At 45.1% G+C, this 17,431-nt stretch overlaps 1 protein-coding gene across 1 annotated transcript in view; it reads left to right on the top strand.

The window, feature by feature from the left end:
• The window catches only part of ATXN10 (ataxin 10), a 112,898-nt gene that overhangs the window by 45,028 nt on the left and 50,439 nt on the right, over window positions 1-17,431 (top strand). Inside the window, exons 7-9 of the mRNA XM_060254102.1 lie at window positions 3,047-3,194; window positions 5,816-5,924; window positions 7,895-8,064. Coding sequence (XP_060110085.1) covers window positions 3,047-3,194; window positions 5,816-5,924; window positions 7,895-8,064 — 427 coding nt within the window. The remainder of the gene's footprint in view (window positions 1-3,046; window positions 3,195-5,815; window positions 5,925-7,894; window positions 8,065-17,431) is intronic.

The raw sequence follows: 17,431 nt of genomic DNA, 5'->3' as shown, positions 1-17,431 counted from the left end.
TAAATAAGTTGTACCCCTGAATCCTAATATTCCAGTTGTGAGTGTCATCCCACCAAGTTTCAGTAAGGCCTATTATATCATAGTCTCCTTCCTTTATTAGGACTTCCAGTTCCTCCTGTTTGTTTCCCATACTTTGTGCATTAGTATAGAGACATCGGAATCCACGATTTATGCATCCCAAGGTTTAGTTTCTGTACAAGCCTGCAAGTTAACATTACCTAGTGTATGCGCCACTCTTTGCAAATCTTTAATGTTCTTATCCCCAGTTTCTGGCATCTTACCAGGCTGAATTATTGTCTCACTCCCCCATACAATTTAGTTTAAAGCCCTCCTTATCAGGTTAGCAAGGCTGTTACCAACACCCTTTTTCCTACCGCCTTAAGGCGCAAGCCATCTCCTAATAGAAGACCACCATCTTGAAAGCGTAAGCCATGATCCAGAAATCCAAAACTTTCCTGACGACACCATTGACGTAGCCAGTCGTTTATTTGAAGTATTCTTCTTTCTCGTCCTAAGCCATGGCCTTCAACCGGAAGCACTGATGAGAACGCAACCTGTGCGCCCAGCTCCTTCACCTTCAGTCCCAGAGCCACATAGTCTTTTCTAATACGTTCAGGGCTATGACGGGCAGTATCGTCCGTTCCCATGTGGATCAGCAAGAAAGGATAGTAATCCGTGGGCTTGATAAGTCTTCCAGTCCTTTCTGTCGCATGCTGGATGCGTGCACCCGGCAGACAGCAGACCTCTCAGGATGACAAAACCGTTGGCACACTTTGGGCTCCACCCCTCTGAGCAAGGAGTCTCCAATCACCACCACCTTCCTCTTCCTATCAGCTGTCATCCCAACTCTCCTTATGGCATACGGGTGCAGAAGATGACAAAGACAGCCTCAATACACAACCTGTTTGTTTTCAAAATGCGCCCCAAGGCCAAAGGCTCATCCAGTATTGTGATGATGCATGTTTAATTGTTCCAAAGCATCGCTGTTTGTGATATTTAATAGCATGTGTTAATAGATTTGAGCTGGAGAATGATTTGAAAAACTAGGGCTTGAATTTATTTTCTGGTGTTCTGAGAATAAGAATTACCAGGAAGAGTTTTGAGGCCTGTATTACTCATGTTTGTCTCTTTTAAATTTGAAATTTACCACAGGGATTTTAAAGGTTAGATGTAAGGGTTTCTTGTCTATTAGCTGGAGGTGTTTTGCACAGTGTGTTCTATTTGTTTCCCTGATTATTTACAGAAAGCACTTACCTCTCCTTCCCATAGTTGTAACATGTTTGGGAAAATAAATATGTGCATGAAATGCAAATTTACCATTACTTAAATGTCAAACCTCATACCTGAAATACAGATATCCTGTTGGCAGGAAGTTCTGAGAAGGTCCTGAGTGTTCTCCATGGGGAGGTTTATAAGAGCCAAAAGAATACAGAAGAACCTTATTGCATTTTAATCAGCAGTATTGGAATGGTGTACTAGAAATATGATGTACGAAAACTAGCTCGTTTAAAATACAACTGTAAAAAAAGAATAGGAGAGCCCTGTAGCACAGAGTGGTAAAACTGCAGTACTGCAGTTGGAGCCCTCTGCTCACAACCTGAGTTCGATCCCAGTGGAAGCTGGTTCAGGTAGCTGGCTCCAGGTTGACTCAGCCTTACATAAGAGAAGCCATGTTGGATCAGGCCAGTGGCCCATCCAGTCCAACACTCTGTGTCACACATATATATATACACACTGTGGCTAATAGCCACTGATGGACCTCTGCTCCATATTTTTATCTAACCCCCTCTTGAAGCTGGCTATGCTTGTAGCCGCCACCACCTCCTGTGGCAGTGAATGCCACATGTTAATCACCCTTTGGGTGAAGAAATACTTCCTTTTATCCATTTTAACCTGACTGCTCAGCAATTTCATCGAATGCCCACGAGTTCTTGTATTGTGAGAAAGGGAGAAAAGTACTTCTTTCTCCATCCCATGCATTATCTTGTAAACCTCTATCATGTCACCCCACAGTTGACGTTTCTCCAAGCTAAAGAGCCCCAAGCGTTTCAACCTTTCTTCATAGGGAAAGTGTTCCAAACCTTTAATCGTTCTAGTTGCCCTTTTCTGGACTTTTTCCAATGCTATAATATGCTTTTTGAGGTGCGGTGACCAGAATTGCACACAGTATTCCAAATGAGACCGCACCATCGATTTATACAGGGGCATTATGATATTGGCTGATTTGTTTTCAATTCCCTTCCTAATAATTCCCAGCATGGCGTTGGCCTTTTTTATTGCAATGGCACACTGTCTTGACATTTTCAGTGAGTTATCTACCACGACCCCAAGATCTCTCTCTTGGTCAGTCTCTGCCAGTTCACACCCCATCAACTTGTATTTGTAGCTGGGATTCTTGGCCCCAATGTGCATTACTTTGCACTTGGCCACACTGAACCTCATCTGCCACGTTGACGCCCACTCACCCAGCCTCAACAGATCCCTTTGGAGTTCCTCACAATCCTCTCTGGTTCTCACCACCCTGAACAATTTAGTGTCATCTGCAAACTTGGCCACTTCACTGCTTACTCTCAACTCCAAATCATTTATGAACAAGTTAAAGAGCATGGGACCCAGTACTGAGCCCTGCGGCACTCCACTGCTTACCATCCTCCACTGCGAAGACTGCCCATTTATACTCACTCTCTGCTTCCTATTAATTAGCCAGTTTTTGAATTTAAATTTAAATGGAGATAATCGTTTTGGGATTTCATAGTAGCTGGAAGGTCTGTACTGGCTTCCTAGCTGAGCTGTGGTGACTTTAGTAGAGTTATTTATTTTATATTTTATTATTTTTAAATATGGCTTTTCAGTACAAACTGATTTGCATTCTTTTTAAAAATGTATATTTAATATTTTTGCCACAGTTGGAGCATTGGAGTTGGCTTAAAATGGCTTTAAAAGCTGAATTGGTTTTTACAGATTTTGGTTTTTCTGTTCATGCAATCCACCATTATCCTAACCTCCATCATTGTACATAAGTAATCCCATTTTTTCTCCATTCCAGGACTATGTTGTTAGAGTTGGCATTATCAGAAATAAGCGACAAGAATTCAGCTGTTTGCAAGGAAATGGACATGTTTCTTGCAAGCTGTTTCCAGGAGAAATGTCATTCTGTGCTCAGATTGGCTTCTGCTACAAATAATGAAGATGAGGTATGATTTCAGAGTTCTAGAATCTGATGTTGTACCCTTGTTGAACTCTTGCTTGATCTGAACTAGTGATTCCCAACCTGTGGGTCTAGACCCAAAAGTGGATTGTGGGCCAGCTCTCCCTAATGGCCACTCCTACCCTTTGCTTCATTTTTTTTTCTCTTCATTCCCTTTGTCATCATCTTGTATTCTCATCCTCCATGTCTTTCTGTGATAAGGAATGGGGAAAATCTGTCTGTTAACTAGTAACTTTACAGAAGAAGCTGGAAGGAGGGGAAAAAGGAATGCCATAGCTTAACTGGTTGATGGATTGACTTTTTGTGGATTTCTAAGCATCATCTGGTTGGCTGCTGTAGAAAATGCACTGCTGGACTAAATGGGTGACAAAGTCATAGTTTACTTTGTGTGTCAAAAAAACTTGGATGGGTCACTGTACTGAGTAAAATATGTACTTGTAGATCACCATACCAAAATGGCTGGGAACTACTGATCTGACCTCTAATGTTCCATTTACACTTGTAGCTCTCATGTATGTAAGTTTCTCATTCATCTTAATGGATAGATCTATTCCATGCATAACCTGCAGTCTGTTCTGAGTGCCTTTAGAGGGTACAGTGGCAGAAAACCATTTTTTTTTAAATACGCACATCTCTGCTCTTTCTATTCTGAAAGAAATAAGGATTCCCACTGGGTGAAGGAATTTGGTGCATGATCCTTTTGGCCTATGTGAGGGGAAGGCACCAAAACAATTGGGCTGGTGTACAGTAGAGATACTTGCAGCACCATGAGTAGCAGTTTTGTAGCATTGCCATAATGTCCTGTTTTGTTCACGGTGCTAAAGTAGGGGATACCAATGTTCCCTCTAAGCCATGGAGTCCCGTGAGCAAAAATTCTACTTTGTGAGCTACTGGCATTAAGGTTGTGAGCTACTGCATCAATTAGCTTGCTCTGTGGCGATTTTTTTCTGAGCTAGGACAAAAATGTGTGAGCTGGAGTTTAAAAAACTGTGAGCTAGCTCACACTAACTCAGCTTAGAAGGAACACTGGTGGATACATGTGGGAGTATCACATGATAACTTCACTGATTGACAGTACCTCTTCACATTGCAAATGGAGGGCAGCCTTGGAATTGTGGGGCTGATGCCCAAGCCTTAAACCTTAACCTTAAACCAGCCAGTTTGGTGTAGTGGTTAAGTGTGCGGACTCTTATCTGGGAGAACCGGGTTTGATTCCCCACTCCTCCACTTGCACCTGCTGGCATGGCCTTGGGTCAGCCATAGCTCTGGCAGAGGTTGTCCTTGAAAGGGCAGCTGCTGTGAGAGCCCTCTCAGCCCCACCCACCTCACAGGGTGTCTGTTGTGGGGGAGGAAGGTAAAGGAGATTGTGAGCCGCTCTGAGACTCTTCAGAGTGGAGGGCGGGATATAAATCCAATATCTTCTTCTTCTTCTTAACTGGTTGGTGAATTGACTTTTTGGTCCCTAGACTAGGTTAGGAAGGGCATAACGTACTATTTGTGAAGAGTTATGTTAATTCAGCTGTTGTTGTGTTTCAGTTTGTGTATTTGTTTTTTATAGATTTCTTTTTCTTCAGATGGTGACTTCTAGTTGGCCCGTATCAGTCTGATTGGAGATAGGCAATGCCAAGAAATGGTTACCCAGTTGAATAAATAATATGCAAATATGAATCTTTGCCTGACCATAAATACTGTTTATAATCCCTAATGAATAATTATTGAAGTTTAATGTGAACTATCATAGCTAGGTTGTCTGACCACAGAATCTTATACTAATTCTGTGGTTAACAAACTGGGTGTTGGAAATGGTATTTTTATCTCTGTATGATATGAAACAGAGCAAAACATCATAAAAGAAATAACTGGGCTAGCAATTTTCTATAGCTTTTCTATGACCTTCTGGTTTTTGTTCTCAGTTTATTATTCTGGCTTGGATAGGATTGTTGCAGTATACCTGTGAATGTGTTGCAAGAGCTGCATTACAAAATATCAACCCCCCAAAAAGGTCTGATCCAGGTTGTCTGTGCTTAAAAAAAAAATCTGCACCAAGGACATCCAAGGTCATTTGCAACATTTGGAATCTGGAGTTTTCAATAGCATTTTATGGTTTGGGGACAAAGAAACCCTTTATGGTTAGTGATGGCATAAAAATTTGAAAGGGGTCTTATATCAGCAAACCTACAATCTCCTGACCACTGCAGAACCTAGCTGCTTGCTCACACCACTTGAACTAGGAGGGTAAGTAGCCTGGGCAACTGCAGCTTCCGTAGCCTTGTCATCCATTATGAAGTCCCAGGTATTTCTGGGGTTCCATGGCGCCTGAGTGTCTGCCATTGCAGCCTTCAAAGACACCTGGAGAGGAGGAAGGGAGCGCTCCAGTAAGCAGGGAGCACTGGGCCAGAGTTAAGAGGGAAGATGGGATGTAGACATTAGATCTTGTGACATTTGTGACTGTCATTTGGAGACCGAGTTCTAAATTTTTTATCTGAAAGAAATAAAGTTCTTTGTGTGTGTGGGGGGGTACCCAATCATTTCTGAACTGAGAAAGGGGGAGTGGATCCATTGCTGTTTGTTTTTAATGCCAGATTGATAATAGTTTATTTTTTGTAGGAAGCCCTGGTTGTGATTCGGCTTCTTGATGCTCTTTGTGAAATGACATCCAATGATGGACAACTGGAATGTCTTCAGGTTTGCCCAGATTTGCTTGAGACTGCTGTCAGTAAGTAGGAAATCCACACTATCAAAAATTCAATAATTTAATGGTAGAGTTGCTTTGTACTTTGCTTTGAGAATGCTGTGTAATCCATCTTTAGTTTCAGCAAGAAAGGCAATCTGAAATACAAGTTGGTGATAGTTCCACTGTTCATTTCCAGGAAATTTTAATTTTTATTCATTTTATTTTAAAATACATGCATGCCACTTAATAAATTTGATTCAAATAACAATAAAATAAGATGTAACCCTCTAACCCTCCCCCCCTCCAAAATCAGCAAGCCTGCTGTGTCTTTACAGGCCTGTGAGATTTCGTCAATTCAGACAGATCTCAGAAATTCAGACAAAGCCATTTATATCTTACCCATTAGCTTGTGAGTAAAAACTGAGATCCTGAGCATTTTGTATAGAGTTCTACATAGCTTTGGTCCTATATACATATGAACATTTCTTACACTGCTGCTTTGTTAAAATCAATACTGTCTACTCTGCCTATTGGCAGCTGTCCAGGATCTTGGGTAAGAGAAGGTTACATCACCTGCCCTGTAATCCTGTTAACTGATGGTACTGAGGATTGGGCCTAGGACCCTCTGCACACAAAAGCCTATGCTCTGCCACTGAGATACGGAAATTCCCAAACGGCGTTAATTTGCTGATATTGTCATCTTTGTGTTAATTGAAAAGTGCACAGAGAACAACAACCCACAGGTTATGTAGTTTGCTGCCAAGAGGGCCCTGGTGTACCCTAAATTTAAAGGCCTTGGTAAGCATTACAGGGTAAAAATCTGTACATCATGTATGCTACCAAATCTCCCCTCTCCCCAGTGTTTACATGCTGAAATAGATACTTGAACAGTTTTTACAGATGATGTTGTTTGTGTTTTCATTCTACAACTGTACCCCAGTCATTGTCTTTTGCCTTTAGCGGAGGCCAGGTGTCCTTCCAATCAGGGCACTTTGTAGGAAAATTTGGAACTCCACCATTGTTTGGGATATCAGTTTGCACATGCAGCATGTGTGGCTACAATACACTCCGTGAGGAGTGTCCTTGGTAAGATGAAGAGCAATGGGACCTCTGGATCAGGGCCTTTGGTCTCAGAGGAGTCTGGCTAGTCATTATCAGTCACAATGCAACACAGCTTTTGCATTATTTGAATTTTGAACTTGTACCAGTGTTTGTTTGGAACGGCACATTTCTGTTTCAGTTTTTTTAAAAATGAAAGCCTAACTTCCATCCACTTCTGGCCCTGAGAGGGCTTTCCGTTCTCCATAGGTCAGTCACCCTTCTACTGTCTTGAATTTCTAGAACAGACTTTTCCAAATTGCAGGAGTGCCTTTCCCATTGCTGTAATACCCCTGGACTTCCTTATTATGTAGAACTAGCGTCTGTAAAATGAAACTGATATATTGCTACAATAGGCAAATGCTTGAATCAAGAAACCAAAGAGGTTAACTACAAACCAGTGTAGGGCCAAGAATTAAAAGCTATATGTGAAACCTAAGTATTATCAGAAATACATGTATTTATTATCAAATGGTTAAAAGCATTCATGGGCCCAACTTTAGCCTCATTACAGCATAAAAATACAATACATACAAAAAGGAACTATTGCGACCCAATGCATTTCGACCCCAGTCAGCTTTCTTTAATGGTCAACAGTGTCTGTACATAAAGGCTCTTGGTACAGTAGTAAAAAACATTATACAAAAACAATATACAAGTTGATATAGGACCAAGAAAGGAGTTAAAAGATCAAATATAGATAGCATAAGACAAAAGAATGTTTGTGAGGCCTCCCAGAATCTGGCCTTGTGTCTTAGTCAATTGCATACATGCAAAGTGATGTTTCTTTTTGTATGCCTTCCGGTCTTGGTCCAGAGAGTGCAGGTGCAGACTACTGATCAGAGTCAATGTACCATAAATAATGTGCAGTCAGAATGCTTGACCTGAGGCTTGTCCTTTTGTCTGTTGCCCAGGAACACTGCAGCTTGCCCATCTTTCTGGGAAGCAGGCCACCAATGTTTTCACTGCAGCTCATTCTGCAACAGGGCAGGAGCAGATCTCTCACCCTGCTGTGGGTTTCAAATCGCATCTGATCCGTTTGATTGCAAACTTGTGTTACAGGAATAAAGCTAATCAAGACAAGGTAAGAGGAATTAAAATAACCAACGAGAAGACACATAAAAAAATTATGTCAGATTCTCTTCAGTGGTGATGATCTCCATTCCTGCCAAGCTTCTCTTCACAGTTCAAGTTTTCTGGTGCAGTCAGGCTGTTTGTCGTTTTTTAAAAGGGTACTTCACAACAATAATGATCATCAAGACTGTTGTAGTTCATAGATGCTATATTTAAAATCACTGCCATTAATTCCAGTAATAAGCACAGTGTTAATGCACACCAGGGCTTTTCTTTTTTTTGGAGCAAGAACACACAGGAATGCAGTTCTGGCTGACATTGCATCAGGGGGTATGGCCTAATATGCAAATGAGTTCCTGCTGGGCTTTTTCTACCAAAAAAAGCCCTGTTGCAGACTAAAAATATTGTATTTGTTGTCCTGGGACTATAGGGAAATACATGTGCGTGGCCAGTGACATATGCACCCCTGACTCTTGACCTCTTGGGACTTGATCCTTGATATACACAAATTGCAAATTGATGTGGCACTTTCTCTATGAAAGAATGAGACCATTGTTGTAGAAGGTTAACTTCTGACAATTGCAAATGGATAGATCAGGGGTATTAAACATGCAGCCCAGGGCTGAATCAGGCCCCCAGAGGGCTCCTATCAGGCCTCTGAGCAACTGGCTGTCATCTGCTTCCTTCTCCCTCTCTCTTGCTTCCTTCTGCATCACAGCTTTGCTTTGCAAATCTTGATCAGTCAAACAGAGGTTTTGCTCTGTACCTCCTATTTTTCCACTGACTGAGACTCCTCCCTTGGGGAGGAGGGGGGGAGGCATAGCTTGCTTTGCCAGGCTCTCTCAATCGCAGAGCAGAGCTTCTGAACCAAGCCTCTCTTCCTTCTATTTGCTGAGGCTCCTTCTCCTTCTGGTCCCCTGGGGAAGGAAGGAAAGAGCTAGAGCGTCCTTTGCCCAATTCCCTGGGTCCCATGGGAGAAATACAAGGAAAGCATCTTTAAGACCAATGGGCATGTTTTATTTTAAGGTTTTTTTTTAAAAAAATATTTAATTGTGTTTGTGTCCTTTATGAAGTTTATATCTCTGCTACCTAATCTTAAATAGGTACACACATGGCCCAGTTCAATATGGCCTGACCCAACAGGGTCTCATTTATGTCAGATCTGGCCCTCATAACAAATGAGTTTGACACCCCTGGGAAAGATTGAAGGCAAGATTGAAAATTTAAAAGGCAGTTAGCACTCAAATATTGTCAAGTCAGAATATAATAGTATTTTTATTCAGCAAGTCATAAACAGTTAATAATTAAGATGCCCAATTATATCTCACTCATGGTTAGTCCTCGAGAGTTATGTGGATGTCTCTGCAGAACAGAGAGAGGGAAGGATTGATGACAGAGGGAAACAGAACGAAAGGTAATGCAAAGGATCTGAAAAGGGAGAGTTAAGCTGGAGAGCTGGACAGATGGGTGAGTGGGGATGGCAACAGGGGCCAGAAAACCAGAAATCTGGAGAGGGCTTTGTGAGAGACAAAAGGGAGGCTTCATGACAGGCATCGGAAGCAGTACCAAAGCAATGGGGAATAAGAGCATGGGGCCCATGGGCCATAATGAGAGAAAAAGGAAGAAATCAAGAAAAAGAAATCAAGATAAATTAAAGCTTCCTATCCTTTCCTGGCTCCCTAGTGGCCTTGATAGGTTAGATGGAAAAACCTGACCTGTTTTATGGCTGCAGTCCTAGACCCTATATATTTGATTTCCTATTTTGGGGTGTGTGTGTGTTGGGGGGAAGCGGGGGGTGTTAAGGCCCTAGACATCTGTGCTGATGTAACACAATTCTGGACCAAGGAAAGTAGAATCTTGCAACCTGCAAAAATGATGTCACTTAGGTGAACTTGGACGATTGCTTAGTCTGCATCACTCTGCTTCTGCTAGTTATGAGGAGGAGCAAGGGCCATGTGGTTTCTCCTCCCCAGAGCCTTAAATATCTTATTCAACCCCTCCACTCCCACACATTGCATGAGGCATTGCTCACATAACTTCTGAGCTATAAAGGCCAGTACCTTCCCTGAAACTAAAAAAGAAAAGTAAAAAATTGGAAACTTTCAAGAGCTCATTCTGTGCCGAATACCACAATCTTTACTTTATGCACTTCTGGGGATTACAAACTACACACAGTCCTGTTATATATAATCTCACTATCTGCAAGAGCTTTGATACAATCAGGCTGACATTTTTGAAACTGATTTCAGGGATTTAAGTAATTGAAACCTCGATTAACTTTACTGGAATTTGAGTGATAAATTAATTTCTGGGTCGTTTGAAAATTCCAGTTGTCTGTATTCTTGAAAGACCACAAGGTAAATGGTGTGCTGCCTGAAAGGGAGAGCCCCCCTCCCAAGGTTTAATAAGTTTCTTTCTTCCAGCATCTTAACATGGGTTTTTAATGCCTATTTTTTTGCTTCTCAGTTGTCAACAGCTTTCGTTTCCAAGAATATTCTCCTTCCTACTTGCACTTGTGTTGGCCTTTCATGAGTGTTAAATTTGTTTAAAATTTAAGACCAAACTAGACATTGCGGTGGCCACAGGTCCATCCCATACCTTCCAAATGCCATTTTAAAGGAGAATTTGGCTATTTGAAAATGCCTCAAGAGAGGGAGTTTGGTGGGACCAGGTGATCTTGTTTCCCCACCATGCCTTTTCAGATACCAAAACAGTCCTCCATAGCTGTTTTGACACTTGAAAGATTGCCTGGTTCTGCCACACGCTAGGCCTAATCAGGATTGGGCCATTGCAGCATTTTTAAATGGCCAAATCCTTTTTTAAAATGGAGTTGGCAACCAACTCCATTTCTCAAGTAGAGAAAATGCATGCAATTAAGCAAGCACTTCTTACATAAAAGCAGGACTCATTTGCATATTAGGCCACACCCCTGACCCCAAGCCAGCTGGAACCGCGTTCTTGTGCATTCCTGCAAAAAAAAAAAAAAGCCCTGCATAAAAGATTTTTATGAGAATAAAGTGTTGATGTGTTTAATAAAACTTGAATATTTCAGTGACTTTATGCTTAAAGGGAGGGGGGTGGTCAATGTTAAATTGACAAGGAAACTTGGCAGAAGGAGAAATGTTTTCTTTTTGATGTCTTCTTTCTTGGTCTGAAGGTTGCAGGAGATTGCAACAGTCAGTTTTGCTGGATAGGCCAGATTTCTACCCTTTTGGTTTTTAGTTTCTGGATGTATGAGTTCCGAAGAAGTTGCTGATTAAGCACTACAGATTAGAACTTTAAGGATTTGAAGTTGTTAGTCACTGTGGATCTTCTTCGTGGTCTCTGTGCAGTCCCACACATGGGTTTTCCCGCTGGAACGAACCCGACCTCGGAGAATTCAAAGCTAGCCTTAGGCGTTATTTTTGGCGCGCACTTCCTCCCGCCCTGGGGAGCAGGCATCCACTGCGCATGCCTGGAGCGGGGGGAAGGCGCTCCACCCACCAGTTTCTTTCCGACCGCCGCCCGGGATAGTCCTTCCTCGTTGCGTCTCCTCTCAACTAGCCTCCTCAACTGTCCTTTCTCCGCTACCGCTAACGTCTTCCTTCATTTTTCCCCACGTTTACTTCTGTCTGGTATAGTATAAAAAAAGAAAAAAAAAAATTCTTTGTTATATCCTCCTGTTTCCTTTATCTCTCCCCTTTTCCTCCTTCCCCCCCCTCCCCCCGGGCGTATGGAAGGAAAAGTACTTAAAATCACTTTTAAAAAGTGTATTCGCTGTGGGACTAAGATCCCCTCCTCAGACGGCCACGCTTTGTGCCTAATTTGCCTGGGCGACACCCACAGGATTGACGCTTGTGCTCACTGTGCCCAGTTCGGCAAACAAGCTAAAAAGAACCGCGCCGCTAGACTGAATAGTCACCTACTGACCCAATCTCTGCGCCCGGCTATGTCTCAGTCTTCTGATCCGCAGAAATCTCCACAGAGGGTCGGTACGGTCCAGGCAGCTTCTGTGGCTATGACTCCCAGGAAGCTTAAGCCCTCAAAACACCCGAAGAAGCACCATGATTCCAAGAAACAACATGGTGACTCGACGGGAAAAGAGAAATCTTCTTCGCCTCACCAGTCAGCTTCGGATGCGAAAGCCGCCTTAGCGGTCTCTTCACTCCGAGTGCTCACGGCTCCAACACCGCCTCCAGTCCTGACTCCGGTAGATGCTATCGAATCCGAGGTCATCCGAATTGGCTCTCGTTCGCCTTCAATACAGGAATTCCTGCCGGAGGACCTCTTGGCGAAGGAACCTACACAGCCATCTTCACAGCTTCTTCAGCAACAGCAACTGCAGCAGCAAAAAGCTCTACAGCAACAGCAACTGCAAAAACAGCTCGACCTTGACTCCTTCCGGGACGTTACTGTCCCTCGTACCTACAAGGACGCTATGGTGTCTCCACTTCGCTTCGACTCTCCACGCCATCGAGACCACGCACCCGATAGACGTCACGGAAGATCACTCTCTAGGGACAGACATCTGGCGTCCCCTAGAATGAAGCACCGGTACCAGACATCTCCATACCGGGAGAAGACCACACGATACCGTGAGCGATCCCTCAGTAGAGACGAGGGGAGTCGGTACTATAGCAGATCACGCTCTCCATCCCGCTGCTCCTATCCGCGCTATACACCGTCAAGATCCCCTTCTATAGAATCCTACCGCACCCGTAGACACCGTGACTCACGGCACCAGGATGTGGGACATCGAGAAGGGTACCACGGCCGGTATCAACGACACGACTCGTCTAGGTACCAACAACAGGACCCGGCACGGTACCAGCAGCAGAAGGAATTGGGCCGGTACCAACCACAGGATTCAGCACGGTACCAACAACAGCACAGCCCAACACAGTACCAACAACAGCAAAGTCAAGCACGGTACCAACAGCAGCAAAGTCCAGCACGGTACCAACAACAGCAGAGTCCAGCACGGTACCAACAACAACAAAGTCCAGCACGGTACCAACGCCACCTGTCATCTCGCTCCGAACATGCGGTATCGCCTCGCCATCGAGTTCCAGTCTCTCCTACACCGTCAACATCTAAGCAAACTAAACCGCCCTTACCACCGGATCCCGAGGATCCACGGGACGAAGACGAGTCAGACCTTGAGGCTTCAGACTCTTCACAGTCCTTATCTCAGCCGGCCTCCCCAGCCTCTGACATAGTCAAGCCTGCAGATCTCTCTCCCTCAGAAGGGGCCAAGTCCTATTTGGACCTCATAACCGACATGGCCACAACTTTGAACATTAAGTTAACCACCGACCTTCCCAAGGTTACCGATGTCGTCCACGATTTGATCAATGCAGACCTACCTGCTACTTCATCATTGCCCATGCTTCCAGTCCACTTAGAGGCCCTCAAAGAGGCCTGGGATAAGCCAGCCTCTATACCACCAACATCCAAACGTGTCGAGTCACTGTACAAAATTCACGCCCCGGAGTCAAAATTTTTGTTTAACCATCCAGCGCCTAACTCTATGATTGTGCATTCGTCGTCAAAAACTAAGCAAACACGCCACCCTGTACCACCGGAGAAAGAGGGGCGTAAACTAGATACACTGGGGAGAAAACTTTATTCAATCTCCACAGCATCAGTAAAAATTAATAATTACATGGCTCATTTTGCGGCATATGCACACAACATTGCTACACAGCTCACCACTCTGGTACCATCGTTACCTGAAACATCACAACGACAAGCCACCAAACTGCTAAGAGAGCTCAATCGTCTTAGCAAGCAACAGATTAACACTGTTCGCCACTCAGTCGGATGCACATCCAGATCAATGGCAACCGCAATAGCTCTCAGGAGACACGCCTGGCTTCGCTCGTCCTCCTTACAACAGGACATTAAGTATAAAATAGAAGATCTCCCATTTGATGGGCAGGGCCTGTTTAATGCCACCACGGATGACATCCTTACCACCGTGGATGACAGTAGGAAGAGAGCGAAACGACTGGGGGTAACCCAACAGCAACCTCAGGGTAACAGGCAGAGACCTTGGAGGACCCCCTTTTACAAGCGCACCAGATCTCCTAAGCAATCTGATTACTGGAGAAGAAGGGCACCCCCTGCAAAGCAACCCTTTCAACAACGCCAAAGACCGCAAGCTCCCAAAAAGACCACTCCTCCAAACAAGCAGTCTCTTTGACTTCACCTCCTCCACTCCCAGACTCCTCCCCTTCCTATCGACCTGGCAGTCCATAACAACGGACTCTTGGGTTCTGCAAATTGTAAAGAAGGGTTACTTCATAGAGTTCACCTCACAACCAAAGAACTCGCATTTCCTCGTAACGCCCCCCTCACAGGCTCTAAAAGACGAAATCAACATCCTTCTGGCCAAACAGGCCATAGAGCCAATCCCCCCCCAATACCATCGCACGGGGTTTTACTCCCGGTACTTTCTGGTACCGAAGAGAGACGGGGGCCAGCGCCCAATCCTGGACTTACGCAGACTAAACAAATACATACGTCCCACAAAATTCCGTATGATTACCCTACAGTCCACACTGCCACTCATTCCCAAGGACGCGTGGATGGCCCTGATAGACCTGCAGGACGCGTACTTCCATATCACCATCAGCAGCTGCCACAGAAGATTCCTGAGGTTCGCCATAGGGGATGCCCACTACCAATTCAGGGCACTCCCCTTCGGCCTATCAACCGCACCAAGGGTCTTCACAAAATGTATGGCAGTGGTAGCAGCGTTCCTCCGTCAGCGGGGCATAGCCCTTTACCCCTATATAGACGATTGGTTGATGGTGGGAGCCTCGGAAGAGCAGCTCAAGGACCACGTTCAAATAACACTTCATCTCCTCACTACCCTAGGGTTGCAGGTCAACCACCAAAAGTCTCAACTCTCCCCCTCGCAGACAATACAATTCATCGGGGCATATCTATCCACCACAGACCATATGGCATACTTACCCATGGACAGGGTCACGACTATCCAAACCCTGGCCAACAGTATAATCTCCCATCCGACGCAAACAGCTCTCGTGTTTCAGCGCATGTTGGGTCTGATGGCAGCAACAACCGCTGTTCTCTCGTATGCTCGGCTCCACATGCGACCTCTTCAACTGTGGTTCGTCAAAACCTTTCACCCACAGCGCCAATCACAACGGACGCTACTTTCAGCTCCCAACCACATTCTGCCATCCCTACAGTGGTGGACAAGCCAGCACAATCTTCTACAAGGAATGCCATTCCTGAAACAATCACCTTCAACTGTTGTCACCACAGATGCGTCGAGGTGGGGGTGGGGAGCTCACCTCGATTCTCTGATGGCCCAAGGTCAGTGGACGGCGAACGAAAAGCTCCTGCATATCAATTGTCTCGAGCTCCTTGCTGTTCACAGGTCACTGAAATCCTTCCTGCCATCTCTGCACGGTCGCCACATACAAATAGCATCGGACAATGTGGCGACTGTGTTTTATATCAATCGGCAAGGAGGGACCGCGTCCTCCCGTCTCTGCAAGATGGCACTACGCTTGTGGCATTGGAGCATCGCTCACAAAATCCATCTGACTGCAGTGCACCTACCAGGAGTGCAGAATACGCAAGCAGATACTTTGAGCAGGATGACAGTGAACGATCACGAATGGTCTATCAACAGGAAGTATCTCCTCCCTGTCTTCACTATGTTTGGTGTCCCAACCATAGATGTCTTTGCGTCCCCGGACAACGCTCAATGCGAAATTTTCTACATGAGAGGCCCCCCATCCTCCCTGTCACCAGGGGATGCGTTCCTACAAATGTGGAACGGCCCACTTCATTTCCTTTTTCCACCGATCCCGCTCATAACAAGGACAATTCAGAAATTGCAGCTGGACCACACGAACTGTGTCTTAATCACTCCTTGGTGGCCGCGCCAGGCGTGGTTTACCACTCTACTCCTCCTATCCAACAGGACTTATCACTGCTTCCCGCAGGTACAGGATCTTCTGTCACAACAGAAGGGCAGGGTCCTACACCACAATCCTTCAGTCCTCAAATTGACAGCTTGGAGGATCAGTTTTTAGGTTTTCCTGACGATGTCAGACACATCCTTCTGAACGCCAGGAAGCCTTCTACTAGGAAATCCTACACTGCCAAATGGAAACGCTTTACTCAATATGCCATGCGCAATAATTTCCACCCTGCGTCCTCCTCCATCTCGCAGATCCTTACTTACACCGTCTCTCTTTCGGAATCTGGCCTCACTTACTCCTCACTTAAGGTGCATCTGGCCGCCATTTCCGCCTTCCACCAGAGCATAGAGGGCCGCACAGTATTCGCACATCCTGTTACGAAATCCTTCTTGAAGGGAATTCTCCACCTTAAACCGCCGACGAGGCAATTCTGCCCTACATGGAGTCTATCTGTCGTGCTCAGTCAATTGATGAAGCCCCCCTTCGAACCAATGGGGTCTATCCCCATGCACCTTTTATCGTGGAAAACAGCCCTGCTAGTTGCACTCACCTCAGCTAAAAGGGCCAGTGACATTTGCGCTTTTCGATCTGATCCGCCCTACACTGTCTTTCATCACGACAGAGTGGTTCTGAGGCCGGACCCAAACTTCTTACCTAAAGTGGTGTCACCCTTCCACCTCCAAAGTGTAACCACTTTGCCATCCTTTTTCCAACACCCCTCGGACTCGGGACAGAAATCTCTCCATAACCTCGACGTGCGTCGAGCCCTTGCCTTCTATTTGGACAGGACTGCTGCATTCCGTAAAGATACTGCATTGTTCGTTTCCTACGGAACCCACAAGAAGGGACAGAAACTCTCTATACAGAGACTGTCTAAGTGGCTGGTTGAGGCCATATCACTTTGTTACAAGTTAGCTAAACAACCAGTTCCAGAACCTCTAAGGGGACACTCTACTAGGGCACTAGCCACATCCTCCGCCTTTGCGAGGGGCATACCCGTTGAAGACATCTGTGCAGCAGCAGTGTGGTCTTCATCGTCCACCTTCGCCACGCATTATGCTATGGACATTCATGCACGGCGAGATTCTTCCTTCGGGCAAGCCGTACTCCGCTCCATTTTCAACTGAGATGCCATGCTCTCCAATGGTGAGTGGGAGTACCTTTCCTCATCTGTTATGTATAACCTAACTTCTGAAATTTCTCTTTCAGAAACAGCACCCACCTCCGTGCAGGTTAGCTTATCAGTCACCCATGTGTGGGACTGCACAGAGACCACGAAGAAGATAAACAGGTTGCTTACCTGTAACTTATGATCTTCGAGTGGTCATCTGTGCAGTCACACACGCCCACCCATCCGTCCCCGCTGCTGTTTATGCGATTCTACATTTCTCAGACTATCTTGCACTTAACAGCGGCTGGAAAGAAACTGGTGGG

Source organism: Heteronotia binoei, chromosome 14 (assembly GCF_032191835.1).
Source record: "Heteronotia binoei isolate CCM8104 ecotype False Entrance Well chromosome 14, APGP_CSIRO_Hbin_v1, whole genome shotgun sequence".
Taxonomy (NCBI): Eukaryota; Metazoa; Chordata; class Lepidosauria; order Squamata; family Gekkonidae; genus Heteronotia; species Heteronotia binoei.
This window is presented reverse-complemented; position numbering and strand designations above follow the sequence as displayed.